This window comes from Natrix helvetica (genome assembly GCF_964273705.1).
Source record: "Natrix helvetica genome assembly, chromosome: 5".
NCBI classification, from domain to species: Eukaryota; Metazoa; Chordata; class Lepidosauria; order Squamata; family Natricidae; genus Natrix; species Natrix helvetica.
The window spans coordinates 34,037,840-34,062,114 of record NC_138551.1 but is presented as its reverse complement, the minus strand read 5'-3'; the positions used below and the strand labels follow the sequence as shown (position 1 = coordinate 34,062,114).

The 24,275-nt window shown below is 37.1% G+C and overlaps 1 protein-coding gene across 1 annotated transcript; it reads left to right on the top strand.

Moving 5' to 3' along the window:
* The first annotated feature begins 1,362 nt into the window (after positions 1 to 1,362).
* On the top strand, positions 1,363 to 23,695 carry ATP1B3 (ATPase Na+/K+ transporting subunit beta 3). Its single transcript, XM_081953843.1, has 7 exons — positions 1,363 to 1,658; positions 8,771 to 8,899; positions 10,658 to 10,771; positions 15,455 to 15,639; positions 16,772 to 16,822; positions 21,550 to 21,636; positions 22,634 to 23,695. The coding sequence occupies exons 1-7, from the start codon at positions 1,550 to 1,552 to the stop codon at positions 22,802 to 22,804; spliced, it is 846 nt and encodes a 281-aa protein (XP_081809969.1). The 5' UTR covers positions 1,363 to 1,549; the 3' UTR covers positions 22,805 to 23,695.
* Positions 23,696 to 24,275: the final 580 nt, after the last annotated feature.

The window sequence follows — 24,275 nt, the reverse complement described above, 5'->3', positions numbered from 1 at the left end:
CTACCAAACAAGCTGGATCACTATTATTACTAATAAAGAGCTGTTAAGTCACTTCGTGTCCGCAGTCTGTCTCTCGTTGCCCAGATCTAACACCTGGTTATATGATAAAGTTCCTCTTTTGCCATGACATATTGCAAAAAGCTGGGCTGGCTGTATCAGGCAACAAAATGAAGCAGCTATGTCAAAAAGTCAAATGTACAGGAAGAAAGTGATGTTCAAATGGAGAAACAAGAGTTTTAAAGTAATAGCTTTAGCACTGAAGCATTTCATACTCCACTTGTATCAGCAAATTCCCATAACACTAGGAAAAACTGGGGGAACATTGCAAATTTAAAAGTAGCCTGAAGTAAGGCAGTTTGAATGTCTGTGGCTGTGGCACTTTTATTTTACCATCTTAGATCCCACCTTACTATTTCAATGGTGGCGTGATTATGTTTTCCTTTATTTTTAGCAAGGTAAAGATAGCATTCTCCTCATAGTAGCATGGGTGCATAAAAATGTAATGGGTGTTCAGCTTTGTTATAGGCAGGAACGTGACAAACACTCTTGGGTTGGACAAAGCCTGAAATTGCCTCCCAATGATTGGTTACACAACCATTGTAGTCTTGCCAAGCTTTGTTTTGCAACGGAGCTCCGTTTACACCTGCATGTGGCTCTGTTTACACCTGCATGTACAGGCAAATTACGTTGAATAAGGAAACCGTCCCATCTTTGCATATGCAAGGAGTCAGGATTCCAGAACTGATTTTCCTTTTCCACCGAGAACTCTCGACACGAAACATTATTTGAAAGTATATTAATAAGACACGGAATGTAAGAAAGCCCCTTGTAAGTGTATTTGAATAGTATTCCGTAGGTTATATTTCTTACTTCGGGTTCTATTATGCCAAGTTCAGACATAGAAGAGAGTGTGTGCTTAACTATAATCTTCTCGGGGTAAGTCCCGAGCAACATTTCATGCCATATATGGCTTACAACTGTGATAAAGGGCAGAACGATGCCATCTTCTTTTGGCCTTAAGTTTAGTCCCCTGGAACTTATAACCCCGGCTGCACTGCCACCCACCGCATGCAGAGAGCCCACCTCTTCTCCCCCCCTCCCCCCATACCAGGGTGGGAAGAAAAAACGAAAAAGGCTGGTAGCAACTCCCCATCTCTCCTCCCCTTCCTCGCTTCTCCTTTCAAGATTCGCTCTGCACAGCAGAACAACTCTCGTCTTCGGCCGCCTTACGTTCCTCCAGTAGATGGCGCTCTGTCTGATCAGAACTACTAGACGACGCGGGCAGCGATTGGCTCTTCCAAGAATTGACGTCTCTGTCGGGGTGGGGAGAGGCGGCGCGAAGAGAGCAGTTCAGTGCGTGTGACTGGCCCAGCCCCTCTTTCCTTTCCTCTCTTCTGCTCTCCCGCCGGGCGCCTGAGGGGTAGTTTCTTAGCGGTTCGGAAGATCCGCTCTCGTTCGGCAACGGATCTCCGCCGTCGCCGCTCGGGTGCCCGGGAAGCAGCCGCTCCATCCTGCCCATCTCTCGCTCGCATTTTGGGCTCTGCCAGCCATGGCCAAGAAGGAGAAGAAACCGTTCCGCCAGTCTATGGCCGAGTGGCGGCAATTCATCTACAACCGAAACAGCGGAGAGTTTCTGGGGCGCACGGCCAAGAGCTGGGGTAAGGGCGAGTGGCGGGAGCGGGCACCCTGAGCCCAGAGGACGGGGCGGAGCGGCCGGCTCGGTCGACCTGGGACCCCAGTCGCTTCGGACCACGAGGCGAGTGGCGGGCCGGGAACTGCCGCGAGCGCCGAGCTAAAAATAGCCCAAGCGTGACAGCGCGAAGCTGAGGGATGCGGGAAGGGGGGTGAAGAGGGCAGTTGGACCCCCTCCCCTCGAGAGGTGACTTGGCCCTCCCCTCCGGGTTCTGCAGGGTGGGGACGGGAAAGCCGTCTGGGCAGCGCTTGGGCAGATGCGGGCTCCTTGGTTGAAGGGAAGGAGGGTGTTTTCTTAACGCGTGTCCCCATCTGACTGCCCGCCTTCCTCTTCCTGCTGGTCCCACTCCCCCCCGCCACTGTCGGGGTTACAAAGGGACCACCCCCTGCCACCCGCAGGCTCCTCCCTTTTGGCAGCTGCGTCAGTGCGTGGGGGGGGAGTAGTGTCTCCTTCCCCCCCAAAAAAAGCTAGGCAGGGAGAAGATTTCTCCCCTCGCCCGCTTTGCCTTTGGGGAGCTGTTGCTTGCCACGTGCTACACACTTCGAAGATGCCTCGGTCGCTCTTGGCTTTTGGAAGCGGCACGGATGGAAGGGAAGCCTTCAAAGCTCAACGGGGCTTTGTACATTTTGTTTTCCACAGCCCGTTTTTTCTTTTAGTCCCGATCGTTCGTTTTCAAGCCTCTTCCCCCCCCCCCCTTCCTTTCTTCCTTTCTTTTTCCCCTCCCCTCGTGTATGTTTTGGACAAGGTGCTTTGAATTACCAGCCGTGGTCTACTACTTCATAGAAGTGTTTAATGTTACAAGTTCTGAAGTTTGCCGTGGAAACTTTAAATTGGTGCGTGGGTGTTGCTTTTAATTACATTAGTTCATCGAGAGGAAGGGTGACGGGGAAGTTAAAAGAAATGTGCCAGTATAGTAGAAGCAGGGAATTGAAAGACGCCCTTCCCTGAAGAATGATTTACAGCTCCAGTGCAGCGAGATAGGGTTTCTCTTCTCTCCCCCCCCCCCTTTTGTGCTTTAGGCACATGGTCAAAATGATGTGGAATAATTGAAAACAGAACACACATGTGTATTCTATTGCCAAGAGAATCTGTCACAGTGTTTACTGTGCTGTAAATTTTTCTTCATTCATACAGAAATGGGTTTTTTTTCTTTTTTTGAAAATTGAGGACTAGAAAGGAAATTTCCATTCTGCCCTAATGATTCCCTTTCCCTGGTTTACCTTAAAAGTGTGTGCACTCACAAGTGAAATCAAGGAACATAGAGGAATATAAGTATGTTGATAAATGGTGCAATGTTCTTTACCATTTAAATTCTTCGTTATGTATGTATATCAAAGTAATATAAATGGGATTTCCTTTTGATTATTCCCAATGGAATGGATATCTGTTTCAAGAAAAAAAATAAGTCTTGTACAGCTAAATATTTTAAAACTAATGAATTAAATCTTTGAATATGTTATTTTTTAATAAAAATAAGGATGATAATGGATTTTCTAAAGGGTATTAAAGTGCAGTAAACTTTTTAATGCATATACTTCTGGTAATATGCTTATGGTATGATTTGCTAATTGACATGCCACCTTATTTTGGGTGTGATATTGTTCTTCATGCTTATTGTACATTCTATGTATAAATAAACCATTTGAATTTAGTCTGTTTTAAAAGCTTGGCATGCTGAATTGTAAGCAGTTGTTTTTTAAATAGAGCCACTATATTTTTCATGTATAAATTATATTATACATGAAGTGATTAAAATTTAGTTGTAGAAAGATATTTACTGCTTTGGCTCTGAAATGAATTTTTTATAGAGGCTAAAGAAAAAAATGAGAACAAAGCAGATACACATATTACAAAAATTTGTTTTGCCTGTAGGACCTATGATAGTTCTTACTTCTCTGTGTCATTTGTAGCTTCAATACTTTTAGATATTCTCAACTTAATTACATAGTTATTTAAGAGCTTTTTACTCTCACTATGGAAAAAAAAAACTTGTACAATCTTGTATCAGTATATGTCTAAAAGTAAATCCCAATGTAATGGTCTTACTTTGAAGTAAATGTATATGCTTTAGAAGCATGAAAAATCTAGAACGCCTGGGTGAAAAACATCTCCCACCACCCCTTTTCTGGTCTTTAAATTTATAAACAATATGCCATCATGAAAGTGTATGAATCCATAAACATGTGAAAGTAGGTCTACCATGTTTAATCATGGTTTTTCTCTTCTCTTTACCTGTTTCTAAATGTTATTCAGCTCTTACCTTCCATAGAGTTATCAACTTATTATACAGTTCACTATGAAGTTTGTATCTAGAGAATATCCTAAATAATCAGCTCTTGTCATTTATTGCTAGGATAATTGAAAAGTCAATCATTTTGATTTTAGGTCTGGATCTTGGGCTTTAGAAATAACCTGATTTATTCTGAATTAGTGGGGCTGCCCAATCCGATATGATTCCTGAATTAAGAGAGGGACTTTCCCTCCTATAAACTATTATACAGAAAATTCCCTTTTTTTCCCCCACACTAAAATAATATGAATGTTTTTGGAAAACCAAACCACTAAGTATAGATCTGTTTACCAAGCATCATAGAACTATATGATGATTTCAGATTCTTCTACATCACCCTAGATAAGTGAAAAATAATGGTAATTTAAAATTTGGATAATAAAGAAGCTTAAAATACATTGAATGTTTAGTAATTGCCTTGACAGAAAGTGGAATACAGATAGTCCTAGATTTACAACAATTCATTGTGATTGTTCGAAGTTACAACAGCACTGAAAAAAGTGACTTATGACCATTTTTCACACTTACGACCATTTCAGCATCTCCATGGTCATGTGATTTACATTCAGATGCTTGACTGCTGGTTCATATTTATGATGGTTACAATGTCCCTGTGCCATGTGATCATCTTTTGTGACCTTTTAACAAGCAAAGTCAGTGGGGAAGGCAGATTCACTGAACAAACCGTGTTACTAACTTAACAACTGCAGTGATTCACTTAACAAATATGGCAAGAAAAGTTGTAAAATTGGACAAAACTCAAAAGATTTCTCAGCAACATAATTTCTGGGCTCAATTGTTGTCATAAGTTGAGGACTACCTGTATATGTCAGCTATTTCATGCTGGAGTGCTGTAATCTGTTTCATATGCCTTCTTTTACTTATGTTCATATCAGCCTGAGACAATGTGAGTTGTAATGAATATAAGAGTTATAGTCCAAAATATATGGAGAACACTATTCTGTCATTGAGCCTTGGTGCTTCTCTTCTGCTTTTACTATTGCCATGAGGGGAGTTTGTATTATTATTCAGACTCAATAAGCTAATTTATTTAAATTGTTGTTAGTAGTATAAACTGATTTATAAAACTTTGTTTTCTTTAATGATAGTCAAGAGTACCCACAAACAATATTTTAATATCCTTGAGAAATATTTTTATAACTCTGTTGTAATAAAAAGATATGATTTTATTATTACACCATTCCAATTCTTATTGAAATTTAGTCTCTATAAAAATGTGGATCTAGAGTAGGCATAGTGGTTTGGCACAATGTACTACTTACCTGTTAAAGCTTGCTGCAATACAGATAGTCCTCAAATTGCGACCATCCGTTTAGAGTTCAAAGTTACAAAATTTGGGTGCTTGGCAACTGGCATGTATTTAGGGCAGTTGCAATGTCCCAGATCATGTGATCACCTTTTGCTACCTTGTGACAAGTATAATCAATGAAGAAGCCAGATTCATTTAACAATGCCACTAACCTAACTGCAGTGATTCAGGCAAGAAAGGGCAAAACTCGTTTAACAACTGTCTTGCATAGCAATAGAAATTTTGGGTTCAGTTGTAAGTTGAGGTCTATATGTATTATCAAAATCATATTCAAGATAGGACTTCCAAAAAAAGAATTAATAAATTCTTAACAATGATAGAATTCTACAGCTAGAAACATTTCAAACTAATGGAGGAAACTGGCTCAAGATGAGTTGAAATTCCTAAAAAGAGAGAGGGAGAGACTAAAAGCATATCTGTAAACAATTCTAATGTGAAAAAAAACATAACAGCAGAATAAGCTAAAACAAGTGTGACTGTAATATAGTGGGTATCTGAAACAAAATAGAATATAAGATGCAAAATAGAAAAAGGAAGACATACGAGTAGCCCCACAACCTTAGATGTGTTAGGAGAGCAAAAGTTCAGAAGGAGATGAGGTTGATAGAATTGCTAAGAACAAGGTATCTAACGATTTCTTTATATACATTGAAAAGCAATTAGAAAGAAAGAGAAGGATGGAGTGGGTTGAAACTTGACATTGATAAACAAAAACATGGCCAGCTAAATGACATCTTATGGTACTGAAGGAAATAACCTGACCATTGCCAACTATTTTTGAGAAATTTTAAAGAATGGTGAAATGCCAGATTTCATTTAATACATATAAAATTATTTGAAATCTGAGTGTTACATTTTCTGTAGGCTTTGCTACAACTCCTTCTGGACCATGCCATTCAATGGCTTTTGCAAATAAATCTTTTGAACCAGAAATTGCTTGAGCTGTTCCAAGGATAGAACATCCTGCAGGTCTGTTTTGACCAGAATGCCTCAAACCTTTTCTGGTTTGAAGGATATATTTGTAGAAACTACTGAACTGTCCCTAGAACAGAATGTTCTAGGGGGAAACAGTCTGTTTTTGAATTGACAAATTTTGCACATCCATAATAAGTTACTATTCATGAAACCAGGGTCCTGATTTTCTAAGATATGTTTCAATAGTTGTCTAAGAGCCTACCTAGTGGGTGATTTCTGTACTTAAACTTTACGCCTGCTAATTATATGACCTTTTAACATGCTCAATTTGAAATAATGTATAATCTTTAACCCAACAATCTCCAACCTTTTGGCTCGGCAGACTGATGGAGGCGGCAACAGCAATGGTGGTGGTGGTGGTGAGAAGAAATGATTTCACGCACACAAGTGTGCCATTTTCATAAATGCCGCTTCGTGCACGCTTGCCCTCACTTCTGCTGCCTGGTTCCGAGTGGGCTGCGGCCCACACTGGGCTGCAGATCAGAGCTGCAGATCAGGGCTTGTTCTACCCAACTACCTATATACTTAAACTGTGATTTCTGGAGATTTTAGGAGACCTATAAAGGGAAAGATACTTACTGATAATGCAGGCATCTTATTGCTCTCAGGCTGGAAGCCAGAAAGTAAGTGTTAGAAAGCATATAAATTATAGATAATGCAAAGATGAATGCTACATTTTACTGTACATTCTTGACTTTTTACCGGTCACTTAATGATAGTTCAAAATCACGACAGCCACACACATACACATCTGCAGTAATGTGATTACATTCTGGGACTTAGCAACCAACTCGTCTTTATATGTTTTTGCAACATCCTGAGATCATGTGACCATGATTTGTAGTGTTTTGTGCCTGTTTCTGGCATTTACTTCTGGTTTCTGGAAAAAAATGTCCACTAGAGAAACTAGAGTCTCTTAAACACTGTCATAAAAAAGAGTCATAACTTAAAATCCAGTTATGTGAAGCCTTCACTTACAATTATATTTACAGATTCAATTTCAATTGTAAGTTGAGGAAACCTGTATAAAACCAGTGAGCTATTGGCTGTGGTTTCTCTCACATATGAGTATTTGTGTGCTAAGCAATTGCTTTCAGCTGTTCCTGTTTAATGCCTTTTTCTCGGGTTCCCCCCCCCCCATTTGTTATATGCCATGTCGTATGTTTTGAGATAGCTCAAAACACTGTAAAACAGTGGCCCCCAACCTTTGGGGCATTAGGGACCGGTTCTGTGGAGAGAGGTTTTTCCGTGGAACAGAGGGGCATGGTTTCGCATGCTGCCTGCCTCCCATGAATCGGGCTTCACTTGTTTGCACGGCCTGGTTTCTGGCATGCCATTGCTCGGTCCAAGTCCACAGACCTGCTGTAAAACAATAAAAACAACAAAAGATTAACAACAAAGAAACACAAAAATAATTTAAGCATGACATTCTGAAATTTTAGAATAAATAATGTCTTCACCATTGACCAACATTAAATCAGTCTTGAATCATAAACTTCTGGAGAGTTCCCCTGGCAACTGAACATCTTTAAGCCCCAAAGGGTCATCTCCAAGCAAATAAAATATTGCTTGGGAAAAGAAACATGCTATCGCTATTTTCGGATTACTTCCTAATATCAATCCTGCATATGCCTATTTAGAATTAAAGTGCATTTTAGTATAGTGAGACTTATCTCCAGTGATGTAGAATTGTGACTTTGAAACTTCTAGATTAGATTGTAGAAGCACTTAAATTTCTCCACTGTTGATGCACAGGGAAATTTTTTCCTAATATGGCGAATATTATAAGTCTTCCTTGTGTTATAAAATTCATCTGGAAAGACTCCATGGGTTCTTCATTCTGAGTTTCATTAATTTTGAAAGTATCCAACATTTGAAGCAAAAACAAACTGGAGCAAAGGCAGCTTTTTCATTTAGCTTCCATTATTATTAAGAATTGATTGAAAGAGCAAAGAAATACTTACAATTCTTCCATAGTTGTAGGATAGCAATCATAACAATGAGATAATAATGAGTGGGGGGGGGGAATTGTCATGTGTGTTGGGCTTGGTCTCTGGGTGTTATGTGAATTTTGTTGTATGGGTATGCTGTGTATATATGTACAATGACAATAAAGTAATTTCATTTAATTTCATGTTTCATTTTGAGATTCTTATCAAGAGCAACCTCAATAATAATCAGTTTTATTATTATATCAGATTTCACAGTGTGTAATAATCAAATATATTGATTTTTGAAAGTATAACAAAATTCTCTTTCTTCTACAGAAGGTTACCATGACTATCCTCTTAGAAGCTTGTATTATTTAGAAGATAAACAATTTGAAATATTCAGCTACATAGTATTAATATTATTTAAAATAATATTGAGTCTCATATTATGTTAAGCTTCAGCTGAATGTCGGTCTTTGCAATATAAGTGACTAAACTAAATTATTCAATGCATGTTTTGTTCATATTTTTTACATTTTTTATTTTTTTAGGCTTAATTTTGCTATTTTATCTCGTCTTCTATGGCTTCTTAGCTGCACTTTTCACATTCACAATGTGGGTTATGCTCCAGACATTAAGAACCGATATACCCAAGTATCGTGACCTGATTTGTACTCCAGGTAAGTCTAATGAAATTGTCATTATAAATTAATAGAAAAGGTGTTTTACTTACGTTTATTTTCTCAACATTTACCATGTAATCATAACAATGAATTTCTAGTTCTTTCTGAAATATAACTCTGCGTGGCTTACAACAATATAGAAACCAGCATAACCAAAACAGGGCACTTTAGGCAGCACTCCAATAAAATTCAATGATACAAACTTCAGCTCCAATCTCACCCTATTCCAATGGTTGGTGGAAGAGCCAGCTGTTATGGTGTTCCAGAGAGCCAAAGGATGGGGCTTGTGGAATCCCTGGAGAAGAATGTTGCACAAAGCAGGGACTGTTGCAGAAAAGACATGTTATGTAGAGATGGTGGTACGTAAGAGAAGGAAACTGGAGTGTCATTCTAGTCATTCTGTACTACCCATTGTTGTAGTAAATTAATTGTTTGAGTGTATTTCTCATTAATGAAGGTCTTTAGTGCATATTCTACATTGAAACACATTTTCTGAATTGATCATTAGGATTTGACTTCTTAATATATGTTTATCATGGAATTAATACAAAACCATTTCAGCATTCTCTTCTTTGAGGTGGCTAGTACAAATTAATGACAAAGTTCAAATGAACTTTGTTTAATTGACGGACAATATCTACAGAATATAATGTGTTTATAGATTATAGATATGTAAGTCACACATGCAACTTTCTTCGTGCTGAGTCATGTTGACTTTTGAGCTACCTCCTGAATACTGTATTCTCAAAAATAATGGATAAAATCATGACAAAAGCTAAAGTTGATTTCATTTACATAATATTAATATGATTACACTCACACAATTAACTTAATTATTCCTTTATTTCAAATTAAAATTTAAAATTTAGTAACTTCATCATCCTTCTCTCTGTCTTCAATTGTCCACTTCTTCATATAGGTGAATATCAACAAAAGATTGATGTCTATTGTAAATATAATTCTATGTATGACAGTCATGTGCTATGACAGATATCAGACTGTCTAAAATAGCCATGCCCTCCAACTTGAGCTATGAGGTACAATTACTCCAGTAAAAAGTCCTACATGTTATTAATGGATTGAGAATATTCTTGGGTAATTTTGCTATATTACATGCAAAAATATACTGAAATAATAGGGTGTACTCCAGTGCACTTCTGGACACAATTCAAGATCCTAGCCATCTTCTAGAGCCCTTAAAGGTATAGGGTCAGGGGTGGATTATTTGTGGGACTGCCGATCTCCAATTATGGCTGTATAATTGGCATAGTGGATACCTTTTAAACAGTGCTGGATTCAAGAAATACACTTTCTTTGTCATGGCATTTGCTCTATGGATGATACTGACCTAGCTGGCCTTCTATAAGACAATAAAGACCCAGATTTACTTTGAAATTTGAGCCTACATATTGAATAAGCCTGATTTTTAATTGTGAGGATAGTTATTTTATTGTTTTTTAACTGTTCAGAATTGTGTGATGCTTGGGTAACTATACTTACCATACAAATAGGTAAGTAAAAGTAAATTGTGCTTTGTTAGGGTAAGTGTTAAATAATTTTAGTATTGCTGATTCAGTAACACAGTGATATATTGATAATTTAATGTAAAATAATGACAAGATTTAGCTATTTAATCTTATGCAATCATGTAAAACCCAGTTCTTAAACTGTTTCTTCAAACTATTTTATACATTTAGAAATTATCATTTTTGAGGGATACTTTGGATAAACAATTCATTTTTTTTATTTTTGTAGGACTAATGATTTCACCAAAACCAGAAACTGCACTGGAATTTTCAATAAGCAAAAATAACTCAGGAAACTATAATTATAATCGTTATGTAGAATCCCTTCATAAATTTCTAGGAGGTATGTATACTTTCTCTTTTTTCCAAGAAATTTATATAAAGTACTAAGAGTCCCTGTTTTTCTAGCACTAACAATAATTGTTGGTAAAAGCAGCTATTTTTGTGATGATTAGGAATTTTTTTAAGGTTGTCAGACTTACTGACACCTGAAAAGCAATTTTTTTGTGACAAATAAAGATCCTGAATTTAAAATGTGGCCACATTTGTTTATATACTGCTAAAAAAAAATTCTTTTGGGAGCTTTTGGAAAATTAGTTAGCTTGACTATTAATACTACTAAATTGGCTGAGATGAATATCTATTAACTTATGGCTTGATGTGGAAATGTGATAGTGTTTGTTACTCTAGTTATGAATATCTTTGATGTATATATTCTGTTTGTTAAACAAACATTTAAAGAGAGGCAAGAAGGAAAAAAGGTCAATTAAGATAATAAAATCACATTAATCTCTTCTATATTATAGGCCTTTGTAAGCTGTACAAGGGCTTTATTATGCAGCAGGCATTTAATCAGCTTAACCAAAAGCATGCATATAAGATAGTAAGTTTTTCTGTAGAATTCTTTTTCAGGTAATACTGTCACTGTTTCCTATGCATATTTTTAGAGAAGTTAATCACACTGTTCAGAGTAGCCTATTTTAAATAAATGTGCAGAGAGCTGAAACTCTTAACTGCAGCATTTAGGTGAAAAGGGAACATAGGAAAATGTTGAAAAAAGCAAGGAAGCCATGTGTAAGAATCCGCATCAAAAATCCGGTTCAGAACTTCATTGAAAGCAGATAATTCGGTTGCAATCAACTTAATTTGTTTGAACGCCCTCATATTTTGTATTTTACATGTTGCAGGCATGAGAAAGTAAGAGGGTAGAGGAAAGTCAGAGGGCAAGGAAAGGTGACAGAAAGTGGAAAAAAAAGAAAAATTGTCAAAGGATAAAATGCAGAAAAATGAACAAAAGTGGCAAAGGCGATGGCAGGTGAAGGTGAAAGAAGAGATGAATAGAAGGTAAACGAGAGAGAAAAAAAGAAGATAGAGGAGAGAGAGAGCAAACTAAAAAGAAGTGAACTGAAATAGATTTCAGTGGTTACAGGTGCCTTTTTGGTAAGAATGTGCAAATGTGAAAATACTTCTTTAATTGACATTAAGTACAGGATTACTTGTGCTGGAAGAAGTAGATTACCAAGGCCACATGTGAGTTTACATTAGACATTGGCAAATACAACATTTCAAATATTGAAACCACAAAAGCTGTTACGGTAGCACTCTAGCTTTTAAAGAAAAAAAATAGATGGAACCTTGAGATTTGCATGAAAATTGCTGTATTTTGCAACTTCATGTCAACTAGAATCCACAGTTAAAATATGGCAGAACTCCACATTCTCATGTGGAAAAAAATGAACAATTGAACTAAACACAAGAAGTTTATATTGCAAACTGCAATTAATATGGATACTGAAATATATAGTAGTGATTTAAAAATTTAAATTTAAATTTTTGTTGAGCACTACAGTCAAATATCTGAGAACACTTTCAATGATTGAAGGCCATAGATAATGAGTGCCAACCTCTCGGCTTGCCTAAACTGCATTGAGTGAAGAGGAACTGTCTTAGGCCACATACCGTGTTTCCCCGAAAATAAGACAGGGTCTTATTTCCCCCCCCCCCAATTTTTTTGCTTGGGCCTTATTATCGGAGGTGGTGGTTATTGGTTTGGGGTGGCTGGGTGGCTGCTCTCTTGCAAGCGGGCACCTGAAGAGCCAAGCACAGCCTCAGGGGCAAACGGCTGTGTTGCACTGTCGCAGCAGCGCAACAAAGACGCCATGAGGTGACCACGCTCATGAGCAGCCACTCGGCAACCTCCTTTTCTAGCTGGGCAGAGCACCACTCACTGACCCAGTAATATCCCAAAGGCCTAAGCCGCGTGGCACTCTTCCCGGCTGGAAAGAGAGGTTGCGCGAGCACTTGTTCTACCTCCAGCTTGCGTGCCTCCCAGCCTCACCATGCCCAGCTCTCCCTGCAGGGCTGGGCAGGACGCCGCCGCTGCCATGCTCCGAGCATAACCGGCTTCCAAACTCCGGAGCTCCGCTGCCAAGTCTTCCGGTGGCAGCCGCTCTGGACTACGCTCTGTGGTTATGGGCTGGCTGCAGGAAGACTCTCTATCCCACCATATATGGCATGGTCTTATTATCAGGACATGTCATAATTTCGGGGAAACACGGTATTAAACATACAACATAGTTAATGTATATAAAGACAAACTTCCTTTATTTTTAAATATTTTTTATTGTTTTGTGGGGCCACAGCTGGCTGTCCATAGTTGCGGGTTGAATACGCCTGCTGTAGATAGTCAGCATATAAAAACTAAAGCATTTGCAATGCATTAAAAAGAATCAATAAATATTGTGTCCAGATAGTCCTTAATGACCCTAATTGACCGACAACTCCATTGCTATGCAATACAGCCATTAAGCAAAACATATATCTGCTTAGTGATTGTGGTTCTAGCAATCATAGTTGGCTGTCACTTTGTGAATCCTACACAGTGGTTAAGTAAAAACCTATCCGAACCCAAACCATTTTTGGAAAAATGTAAGGGTTTGCCTCCACCTCAGCTTACCCCAGGGACGCAATGGCTTAATGGCTAAGACGCTGAGCTTGTTGATCAGAGAGGTCGGCAGTTCAAATCCCTAGCGCCGTGTAACGAAGTGAGCTCTGATTACTTGTCCCAGATTCTGTCAACCTAGCAGTTCGAAAGCATATAAAAATGCAAGTAGAAAAAATAGGAACCACCTTTAGTGGGAAGGTAACAGCATTCTGTGCACCTTTGCCGTTTAGTCATGCCAGCCACATGACCACAGAGACATCTTCGGACAGTGCTGGCTCTTCAGCTTTGAAACGGAGATGAGCATCGCCCCCTAGAGTCTGGAACAACTAGCACATATGTGCGAGGGAACCTTTACCTTTACAGTTTACCCCATTCCCCTATCTCCTCCCCAGTATTTGCATTTTGGTCACCTGTTACTAGCTGCCTTTGCCACCATGATGTCCATCGCATCACATACCGCACTATATCAGGGGGCAGTGTTCTTTCGTGTTACCTTCTTTCCCACCAACGCAGCCAGGGCTTTTCTTGCCTGCTTACCAGGGCTCCTTTGGCACCCTGAACAGGGCCTCCATTTGTGTCCTTCTTTCGTGAAAGAAAGAAAGGCAGAAGGTGCAGGGGCAAAAGGAGAGCCTGAACAGGGTGCAAACGGAGACCCTGGCTGATGCCTAAGGGAAACACCTAGCTGTACCAGTGGGAAAGAAGACTCCAGTTGCTACAGAAGTGCAGTGCAGCAAGAGGCAGTGGTGGCAGCAGGTAGGTGGATGGCCTGAAGGTGATCATATAAGCCCATGGTTCTGAATTTTATTCACATGACCAGGAGGATGCAGCAACAGGTGAAACTTCAAGGACTGTAATAAGTCCCATTGTTCAGTATTATCATAACTTCAAAGGGCCACTGAACAAATGTATATTAAGGGAGGATTACCTGTATTATTCTTGCATAGTTGAGATATATTTCAGAAAAAGAAAGATTTGTTGCCAAAATTATGTCATTATCTTTATTGATTTACTTTGCTTAATACTATTAAATTTAAAATAGATTTATTAGCTTTGTATACAGAGAACTATTTGAAACAGATAATTACAATCAAATATAGAAACAAATAGATTTTTAATATTAACATTAACGTTTATAATTTTTGAGATTTCTTGTATAAAATATTGTTCTCGAGTGAAACAAACCATGGGCTATTTTTTTTTTTAATTTGACAAGTTCTGGTTTTGAAACCAGCATACCTTGCAAACAGGTTTAGTTGTTAATGTATCAATATGCAGAGAAATGCAATGCTTCTTGGTTGTATAAGAATTTTTCTGTTCAATAAAATACTACAACAGTTTCACAAAGGAGAAGTAATGCAACATATGGACATTTGATACCTTTATGCCAAAGTTGGTGTGAAGATATGAAATGGAGTAAAATTGCCTACAGTGTGGATTTAGACATACTGAAGCCTAAGATTAAAGATGGAAGAAAAATATTCTCAACTCTTAACTTGTATTAATTTATGGCACAAGATTAAAGCTGTAAATTCAGGAATAAAATTTACTGCACTTTTGGATTTCTGTTAATAAAAAGGTGGTAACTGATGCTATGATCACTTCTATTATATTTAAGCTCAGCTTATTTTTGAACATGTATTCCATGCCAAATAAAATTAAGGACAGATTTAGTAGCATATTTTATTATGAACCCCTCCCCCCCCCCCTGTATTCTGCAAAGTACAGTGAAACAAACATTGAAAGAAAGAAAAATGTGAATTCTCAGAAACTTTCAATTAATGTAGTCATTAAAGCAAATACTGTGCGATGTTTGGAAGTTAATCTGGTTATGACCATCTATTGCAACACTTTGAATTGCTTTTTTCTCGTTGGTAATTCCCTTAAATGCATGAATCTTGGAATTGGGTTTGTGTTCACACTAAAAATCGTTCCCAGCTCTTGACAAGTTGAACATCTCTGCGCAGTAATGTTTTCTCAAAAGTTGGAAATGAATATTCTCCAAAGATTTTCACCTGCTAAATGATTCTTTAGTCTGTATATTTATTAAATAGTTAATGTCATGCACTGAATTGTTTTTTCTAGCATATAATGAATCAAAGCAAACCAGAAACATTCGGTGTTCTCCAGGAAAGCTCTTTGACCAGAAATCTGGAAATAAATCAGTGTGCCAGTTTAATCGTGATAGCCTGGGACCTTGCTCTGGACTACAAGATGAAAATTTTGGTTATGACAAAGGAACACCATGTGTTATTATAAAAATGAATAGAGTAAGTTCAGTTACTCTTTTGGATTTCATAAGGCTTTCAGTTTTTCCTGTGGAAAACTGTTGTTCAAAATTTGTAGCTGGATAGTATTTGCTTGAAGGTAAATTTCTGTGTATGTTTCTGGATGCTCTTATAATTCCTTCTTTTCTGATCTTTTCTGATTTTTATGTTGAAGATGGAAGCTCATGGAAAAGATATTGTCTGCCTGTGTTAGAGTTTCTAATTCAGCCCTTTTATGTTAAAGTTGGATGGCACTTTACCATTCCCAGTTGCTTAGAAATTGTTAATTTTTGCTTAGAAAAGAAAAAATCCAGTTCTATGTTTTTGGTCTTAACAAATAATATAGCCAGTAAAAAAAAACTCACATAAGTATATATCATGCAAGAGTTTATCTACTGATCAGAAATGGTCATCACAAGGATACATAGTATATATTTCTGCCAAAAAAGATGAGTTTCATTTGATTCCTTAAACATTTCTGATGGACATTTATAGTTAAATGTTTCTCTTTTTAAATAATTAATTATGTGTTAGGTGACATGTTATTTGTATATGTCTTCTGAATTCAGCCATTAATGTTATGTGCCTAATTTGAAATAATAAATGGCTGTTGTTGGAATCATCACATGGATTTTAAAACAGGTTTATATTAAACACTCAAAATATCTGCAGTCCAATAATTATTTTCCTTCCTTGCTTTCTGCTTACCAACAAATGCAGACATAACATAACTAATGGATAAGGGTGTTATATTTATGGTATATCTTACAAAACAGTTCAAACTGAATGGAGATTGTTATAGAATTCAATTTTTTTATATACGTTCAGCATATATATTTCTAGTAGCCACAGGACATACATGTATGAATATTATGGATATCCATTTGTGTACTGAAAATAAACAACTTTTATGTGGTTGAAAAAATAATTTTCATTACTATTACCTTATATTTTGAATATATTGATTTCTAATATGTGACACAGTAATTTCTGGGTAAAGTTATACCACAGAAATATTTATATACTGAACTATATTAAAATTTAAAATGTGGAGTATTAGAAAGTGCTACTTTATTTAAATTATTGTGAATATTTATTCTATTCCAAGTTGTATAACATTTTTTCTACATTTCAGATAATTGGATTAAAGCCTGATGGAAACCCATATATAAACTGTAATTCTAAGGTAAGCATTTTAAAATAAAAAATATGCCCACTTTTATGTCATTAAAAGAACAAGTAGTTTAATACAAATTAACCTTTATTATATATCCCTGTGTTTTAGATTTCCACTCACTAATTTAAATTTTTATGTTACAGTCTCCATTTTAAAAAGATATGGTTTCTTCATTATTGCTTTTTATTTTGTTTCATTTCATAACCGGCATTTTGTTTTTCTCTCCATGCTGCAAATGCACCTTACACAATATTTTTATGATGGGTAAGAAAATGAACACTGAAGCAGAATATGAAATCTTAGTGTTTGCACTGTGAAATAATTCACTTGTAAGCATTCCATTATTTTAAAAACTTATTCATTAAGTTTTTCATAAAAGTTATGTGTTTTAAAATGTTTCCCTCTATGTAGATGATTTTACCATATACGTCTATATTTTTTAAGAAAAAATATTTTTATTATCAAATTTCTACATTGCCTATCACACTTGTATGATAGTGTCTGGGCAGTTTTGCAATTTATATGTCTACTGATTTATACATTTGAATGAATTTGGGTTTCAAGATCGCACACTGATGCTTTCCACATAAGTCCCATTTAGAATTGTTGTAATATTTGCCAAACTGTATTCAGGTGAAGATGTTCAATTTAATATCAAGCTAATTTTGTTTTAATTTGAACTCTGAGGGTCATATAGCATCAAAACTGACAAAAGGCAAGTGAGCGTAGGGTCCATGTGCAATAATCATCTGTTGTGATCAAATTATGAAAACCAAAATTAAGTGGTTTGAAATTTATTTTTATTTCAATAAACTGAAAAGATGAATGTATTAAATTTTGTAATACATGCCTATGATACCTAAATCAAAATGCATCTTCTGCTTATATACTGAAATATTATTGAATATACCGTGTTTCTCTGAAAACACGACCCACCCCAATAATAAGCCCAACCCTAATTTTTTTTTGGGGGGTGGGCCTAATATTACCCCTACCCTGAAAATAAACCCGGGGGGATGGGCGTGGCCAGCACAAGTGGTGGCATGGAAGAGGCAGCTTCTGGCTGCAGCCCGCTGGCCCCTTGGGGCAGCGCAAATACCACTTTTGCCCTTCTCTTTCTGGGTGCAGCACTTTTGCTTGTTGGGGGCCTGAGGGCAAGGGGTGAGGCGAAGCTGATCGCTTTCTCTTTGCCTTCTCTCCCAAAAGCACTCGTTGGCGTGGCCACTTCTGCATCAGGAGACACACACCTTGCACCTCATGCTGGCCTTCCGAAGGGTACTGTAGCAGCAGCTACCAGTATCCACATATTTTTACCATTATTTTGACACCCATGTGGCTTAGTATATAGTGTTAAAAGTTAACATTTCAGAAATGTTACCGTAGCTATGGAGGAAAGGATGATGTGCAGGAAAACTCCCCCTCCCCCCTGCAGATTGTTCTTTAAAACAGGAGCCCTGCACAGACACACATCCAAAAATGCTCGCTCCATGGCTTTGGAGCCTCCAGTGTTGCAATCCTGTGCAGGGAAAGCAGAGGTTTGCTCCAAAGTTGCGATGGCAGAGCATGGCACAAGGAGAATTATGCAGGTATGGTAACATTTCTGAAATGTTAACTTTTAACACTGTACTGGACCACGTGGTTTGGGCTGAAATAATGGTACAAAAATGTGGATACCTGCTGCTACAGTACCCCTCAGAGGCACAAGGTGCATGGGGCGCATTGCTTGGCCTCCTGATGTTTTTGCGGCCGCAATCAACGGAAAAAGCAGTCAGTCTTGTGGGAGGCAGCAGCTGGAGTGGCACCCACAAAGCAGCTGTTCTGTGGACAGAATTGCCTGCTGTGACTGTCACTATTAGGTGAGGGTGCGAGGAATGTAGGGCGCATCGCTTGTCCTCCTGCTTCTTTTGTGGCAGCAATCAGCTGCAAAAGTGGCCACACTTGCTGGAGGCAGCAGCCTTAGCAGCAGCCACCCGAGCCGCAAATCAGCTGTTTGTGGATGGTGGGATGACCTGTTGTGACCCTTCAGGAAGCTGGCATGAGGGGCCACTTGCCCTGCCCCCTGCCTCATACCGGTAAATGGAGGGAAGAAAAGTAAGCCCCCCCCCCCCCAAGAAGCTGTTTTTTCGGGAGGGTCACAAGAAAATAAGTCTTCTTTTTTGAGAAACACTGTATCTGTATGCGCACTGTTTTTAAAATCTTTTCCTCTGTATTTACATTTATTAAACCAAAACAAGAATAATGCTATAACTAGCATCTTTTTCCATCCTTCAAAATCCCCGTACAAATCATCCTCACTTGGGGGGAGCTCTTCGAAAGGAAAGAAGCCCCCACAAAGAACGCCTGTCATTAGGCCTATCCCATTGTATTAAACCCTCCTCAAAAATGCCTGTCCCTGGGATTGTATCTGAATTATTCAGCTAAATTCCAGTATAAGATAAAGATAGTTTCCCCTCGCACATATGTGCTAGTCATTCCCAACTCTAGGGAGCGGTGCTCATCTATGTTTCAAATCCGAAGAGCCAGCATTGTTCGAAGATGTCTCCATGGTCATGTGGCCAGCATGACTAAACGCCGAAGGTGTGTGGAACGCTGTTACCTTCCCATCAAGGTGGTCCCTATTTTTCTACTTGCATTTTTACACGCTTTGGAACTACTAGGTTGGGACAAGTAACGGGAGCTCACTCCATTATGCGGCACTAGGGATTCAAACCGCCGACCTTTCTTACTAACAAGCTCAGCGTCTTAGCCACTGAGCCACCATGTCCCATTAAATGCCAGTATAGATTTCACTAATACATGCATAATTGCCATAACATTGCTCATAATTTATGGCATCATCTTTTATGAAATTCCTATTTTGAAGTATGACATCTACTCCATATGATCTGGATAGTATATAGCTCCTGTTGATAAAATGCTTTCAGATAGAATTTTTTGTATTCTTGAACTTTCAATCATAAAAAATAGATATAAACAGCTTGAGGTTACACTCTTTAAACTTTTATTATATCTGAGGGTATTTCAATTAACACAAACACTTTAGAGGCATAATTTGCATATGTTCCATTACTCAATATAAAGTGACTCATTTATCCAGACATTTAAAATCTATTTGTGCTTGAAAAATTCAGGAAAAATGCTAATGTAATTTATTTATGAATAGTAGTCATAGAATTACACATCAAAATTTTATTCTTAATTTTTATTTCTTATACAAGAAATCCTCAATTTGTGAACAACTGAGCAAAAATTTCTGCTGCTGAGTGAGAGTTGTTAAGAGAGTTTTGACCCATTTTATGGATTTTTTGCCACAGTTGTTAAGTGAATCACTGCAGTTAAGTTAGTAACATAGTTGTTAAATGAGTATGGCTTCCCCATTGATTTTGATTGGCAGAAGTTTGCAAAAGGTGATCACATGACACTGGGACATTGCAGCGATCATAAATATGAACCGTTTGCCAAGCATCTGAATTTTTATCACTTGATCATGCTGCAATGGTTGTAAGTGTGAAAAATGGTCATAAGTCACTTTTTTCAATGCTGTTGTAACTTTGATTGATCAATAAATGAATGACTTACAAGGACTACCTGTTCTTGTAGCTTTACCTTCCAAAGTCAAGTTAATGTCTCTTGAACAGAACTTGTTTTACTTGTAAACTGCCCAGAGTCACTTAGTGAGATGGCGGGTAAATAAATTTGCTTAATAAATAAAGGTCAGGCATTTTTATTAAAATAATTAACTATAAAAATTAAACCAATTAATGATTCTGTTAAAATTCTGTCTTTTAAAACTGCAAATTGCCTATTATGGCTACATTAATGCTGTTATATTAATGGTGATATTTTCTTTTTCATTGATAACTGCTGTAAGATTTCATATACAGATGCTCAAAAGTAAGGAATCTGAACACTTTTATAAGGTGCTGTGTATCCCTATTTTGGCACATTCAGGTTGATAACTGGAGGTTTCAAATCAACCTATTTGAGGAAAATGATGGCTTTGTCTTTGGTTTTGATTAAATTAATTGTATTTCAGGTTTTTAATACCTGATGTTTTGATTATCTGTTCTGTGATATTTGATATTAAAAGTATCACCAAGTTATGAATTGGGCTTTTAAATGACATTTTTCTAGTTTTCTAGAAAAGCATTCGGATCCTAATCCAAAGATTCTCATACTTAGCAAGTTAGATGGTAAACATGAAACTCTCCATTGCCTTCAGTGTAAAACACACCTAGGCTTTCTTATATGTTGGGAGTAGTTTTCCCTTTCCCAAAAACTGTTCTGTACATTTGACATATTCCACAATATGAAACATATTTTTTCCTAACAGATCTCTTTTAGTCAATTTGAGTTTAAGATGAGATGTTCATAAACAAATTGGAACAGACTTTAAATGGTTCCTAGACAATGCTTTACAAATCAGTATGGTAAAATAATATTGTTGTAATAGTAACATATTTCCTATTTATTTTTGTGTACAGGTTTAAGGTATAGATTTAATGCTGTTAAAAGGTTTTTTTTGCTGATTAACTGATTATTATTTATTTTTATATGACACAGATCTTTCTCTAGTATTGCTAATTCAGAGTTCACTTTATTATAGTTTGAATGGGCAATTGAATAAATCTTAAATCTTGTCTCTTAAAATTCTTGTTATACATTTGTCCATGTATTCCACATGCATTTTTTTTTAAATGTTACGTTTATCTTTGACAAATGTTCTTTCTTTATAGGAAGAAGGCAAGGCTACAATAAGTTATTTTCCTGCTAATGGAACAATTGATTTGATGTATTTCCCATATTATGGAAAACAGCTACATGTGAGTTTGTCTTAATTCTGCATCTGTCAATTTGCTTTGTTCATGTTCATTGCTAATAGTGTCATTCTACTCAACTGCATTCTTCTAAAAATTAGTATGTGCGGCTGTGGGATGCTCCCTCCTTCTGGAGCAAACAGGCAGGGTTCATTGCCTCTCGGGGGTGGGGTGGGGGCTGACCCAATTCCCAGCTTCTACTTTGTGAGCAAAGCAATCCAGTTTTGCTGGAGCTCCTAGTCTTTATCCCTATAGAGAAGCTTTAGGTTTTGAATGATTTCTTTAAAAGAAAAACCACTTTTATCTGGTTATTCATCTTGCCTTCTCTTCTTACCTAATAACACATCAGCAGGATTTTCATAATGATACCTTATGCATTGGCTTGTGCGAGTAAGAGGGCATGGACATTGGGAAGCTTTTGTTGCTGCTGCACTGGGGGCAGACACAACCAGGCTCCAGCCAAGAAGCAGCAATAGCTCCTATTCCTAATGGGGATCTGAGCCTGGCTTGGGGTACAAAGGAGCAGGATGAAAACATGACAGAGAAAGTGATCTCTATCATCCAACTGGGCATAGACGTGATGTGGATTGTGTTCCTCTTAATCTTTACAAGCTCAGAGAACAGTAGTTGACTTGTGAGCAGTGCAAGAAGAAAAAAGGGTGGCAAAAAAGGAAAAAAAATGAGAAGACTTATGAGCCAGATTCTTAATATTACAAAAATCCTAGCTTGTTTGACCACAAAAATAGTTAAATGGCTTCTCTGGAGGGCTGATGGTTTCCTTTCTTTTCTTTCTTGTCTTTGCTATAGCTTTAATAATTCTCTCAAACTTGAGGAGGGTAGTATTTATACATGTTTACTTGGAAAAATTATACTGAACTAATATGCATTTGGTATAATTAAATGCCTGGTTTTTAACTAAACAATTATAGTTTGTTTTAGTTATATTAAATCTACTTTTGTATTGAAAAAAAATCTATTTTTATTTCTGCCTCTTTTGAACCAGCCTGACTACTTACAGCCACTAGTGGCTGTTCAGCTAGCATTTAATACAACCAGTGCCAAAGAAGACGTAACCATTGAATGCAAGATCCTCGGAGCAGCCAACTTAAAAAATAACAATGAACGTGACAAATTTCTGGGACGGGTTTCATTCAAATTTCAGGTATCTGAATAAAAATCACCAATATCGCCAAAAAGTCAAACTTATCAGCAGGACCTGCCATTCTGAAAGATGAAACCACCCATAAGAAACCTAGAGTGGAACAAGGCATTCAGGGTAGCATAATGTGCTTCCAAATCATGATTTCAATTTGTCACAATGTAACTGCCCATCATGTTTTTGCCTATTGTACCACTGTACAGATATAATCATTTTAGTGGCCTGTAAATAGATTCCAGACATGTAATCATGGTGGTTTTTGATCTGTTCAAAATGTGGGCTTTATCCTCAAGTGAGTGTCTGTAATGTATGTGCTGTGCTATGTAAATATTGTATTGGTTTAACACTGGTTAACTATCATGTCAATACCAACAGTCTTAGAGTGAGAGGTAAGATATTTCAGACTATTCAATCCAACACCGTGAATTAAGTTTGTGCAGAGATGCCTTAAATCCTGTGACGGGTGGGAGGTACTGGGGAGCTTCATGTGGATTTTAAGTGTCAGCATTGATTTTTGACATTATTTAAATACTGAAGTAGATGTTGTGCTTATTGTGCAAGTATTGTGTGTATATGCAATGTTTGGTCTAGATTTGATATTTCAATTTCAAATTATTGTGTTAATTGCTGTTACATGGAGCACAGATCAAACCAATACAATGTCACTTTTTAAAACTTTTTAATTGAACATTATCAATATGAAACAAGTCCTTTACAATGTGTATGGTTTAGAGATTTGGTAACCGTCATGTTACAAAGCTGCTTGAAATAAAAATAAGACCTCACAATATGGGACTAGATGTACAATTTCCAATTAAAAAATATGCCAGAATGGAGAAATGTCTGTTTAAATATTTTAAAACTCAGTAAGGACTGTCCCGATTAAACATTCCTTTCTTTAATTTATATAGTTTCATATGAATTTTGTCCTTTGTAAGTAGTATTTAAAATGTGGGTTTTTTTTTTCTATTAAGCATCCTTTCTATTAAAGATTAATATCCTCTGCATTTCAAGATGTATTTTAAACACCTCTCTGTATTCCAGGATATGTTATTGATCTTTCTTTCTTCTTTTCTCTTCACTCCAGGCACTTTAAGAACCAAAAATAAGTGGTTCATAAATGTGCATTAAAATACACAATTAACTTTTATGCAATCATTTGTTTTTTTTAAAAAGAACAATAACATAACAGTAAGAGCAATTCCATTAACAATAGAACAAGTTCTGAGAGGGAAAGTTTTGAATTGTTTTAAATATTTAAGATCCATATTGAGCATATCCAAGGTAGCTAGAAAAGATGTTCAATGAAGGTAGAACCAATCCAGAAAGATTGAATATATAATTTTGGACCTGGTGAGTCTGAATGAAATAAGCTAGTGAATAGCAAAAAGAAATAAAATTCTCTTGCAGTATAAAGAAGACCCACAATGCTTTATGACTTGCTATTGGTGGGTTGTTGTTGTTGTTTTTAAAAAGGAGGATTCTA

Bases quoted from the DNA above. Each gene is read 5' to 3' on its own strand.
- ATP1B3 (XM_081953843.1), top strand. From the start codon at position 1,550: ATGGCCAAGAAGGAGAAGAAACCGTTCCGCCAGTCTATGGCCGAGTGG. The intron at 1,659-8,770 runs GTAAGGGCGAGT...TTATTTTTTTAG, and splicing joins GCGCACGGCCAAGAGCTGGG to GCTTAATTTTGCTATTTTAT. The intron at 8,900-10,657 runs GTAAGTCTAATG...TTATTTTTGTAG, and splicing joins TGACCTGATTTGTACTCCAG to GACTAATGATTTCACCAAAA.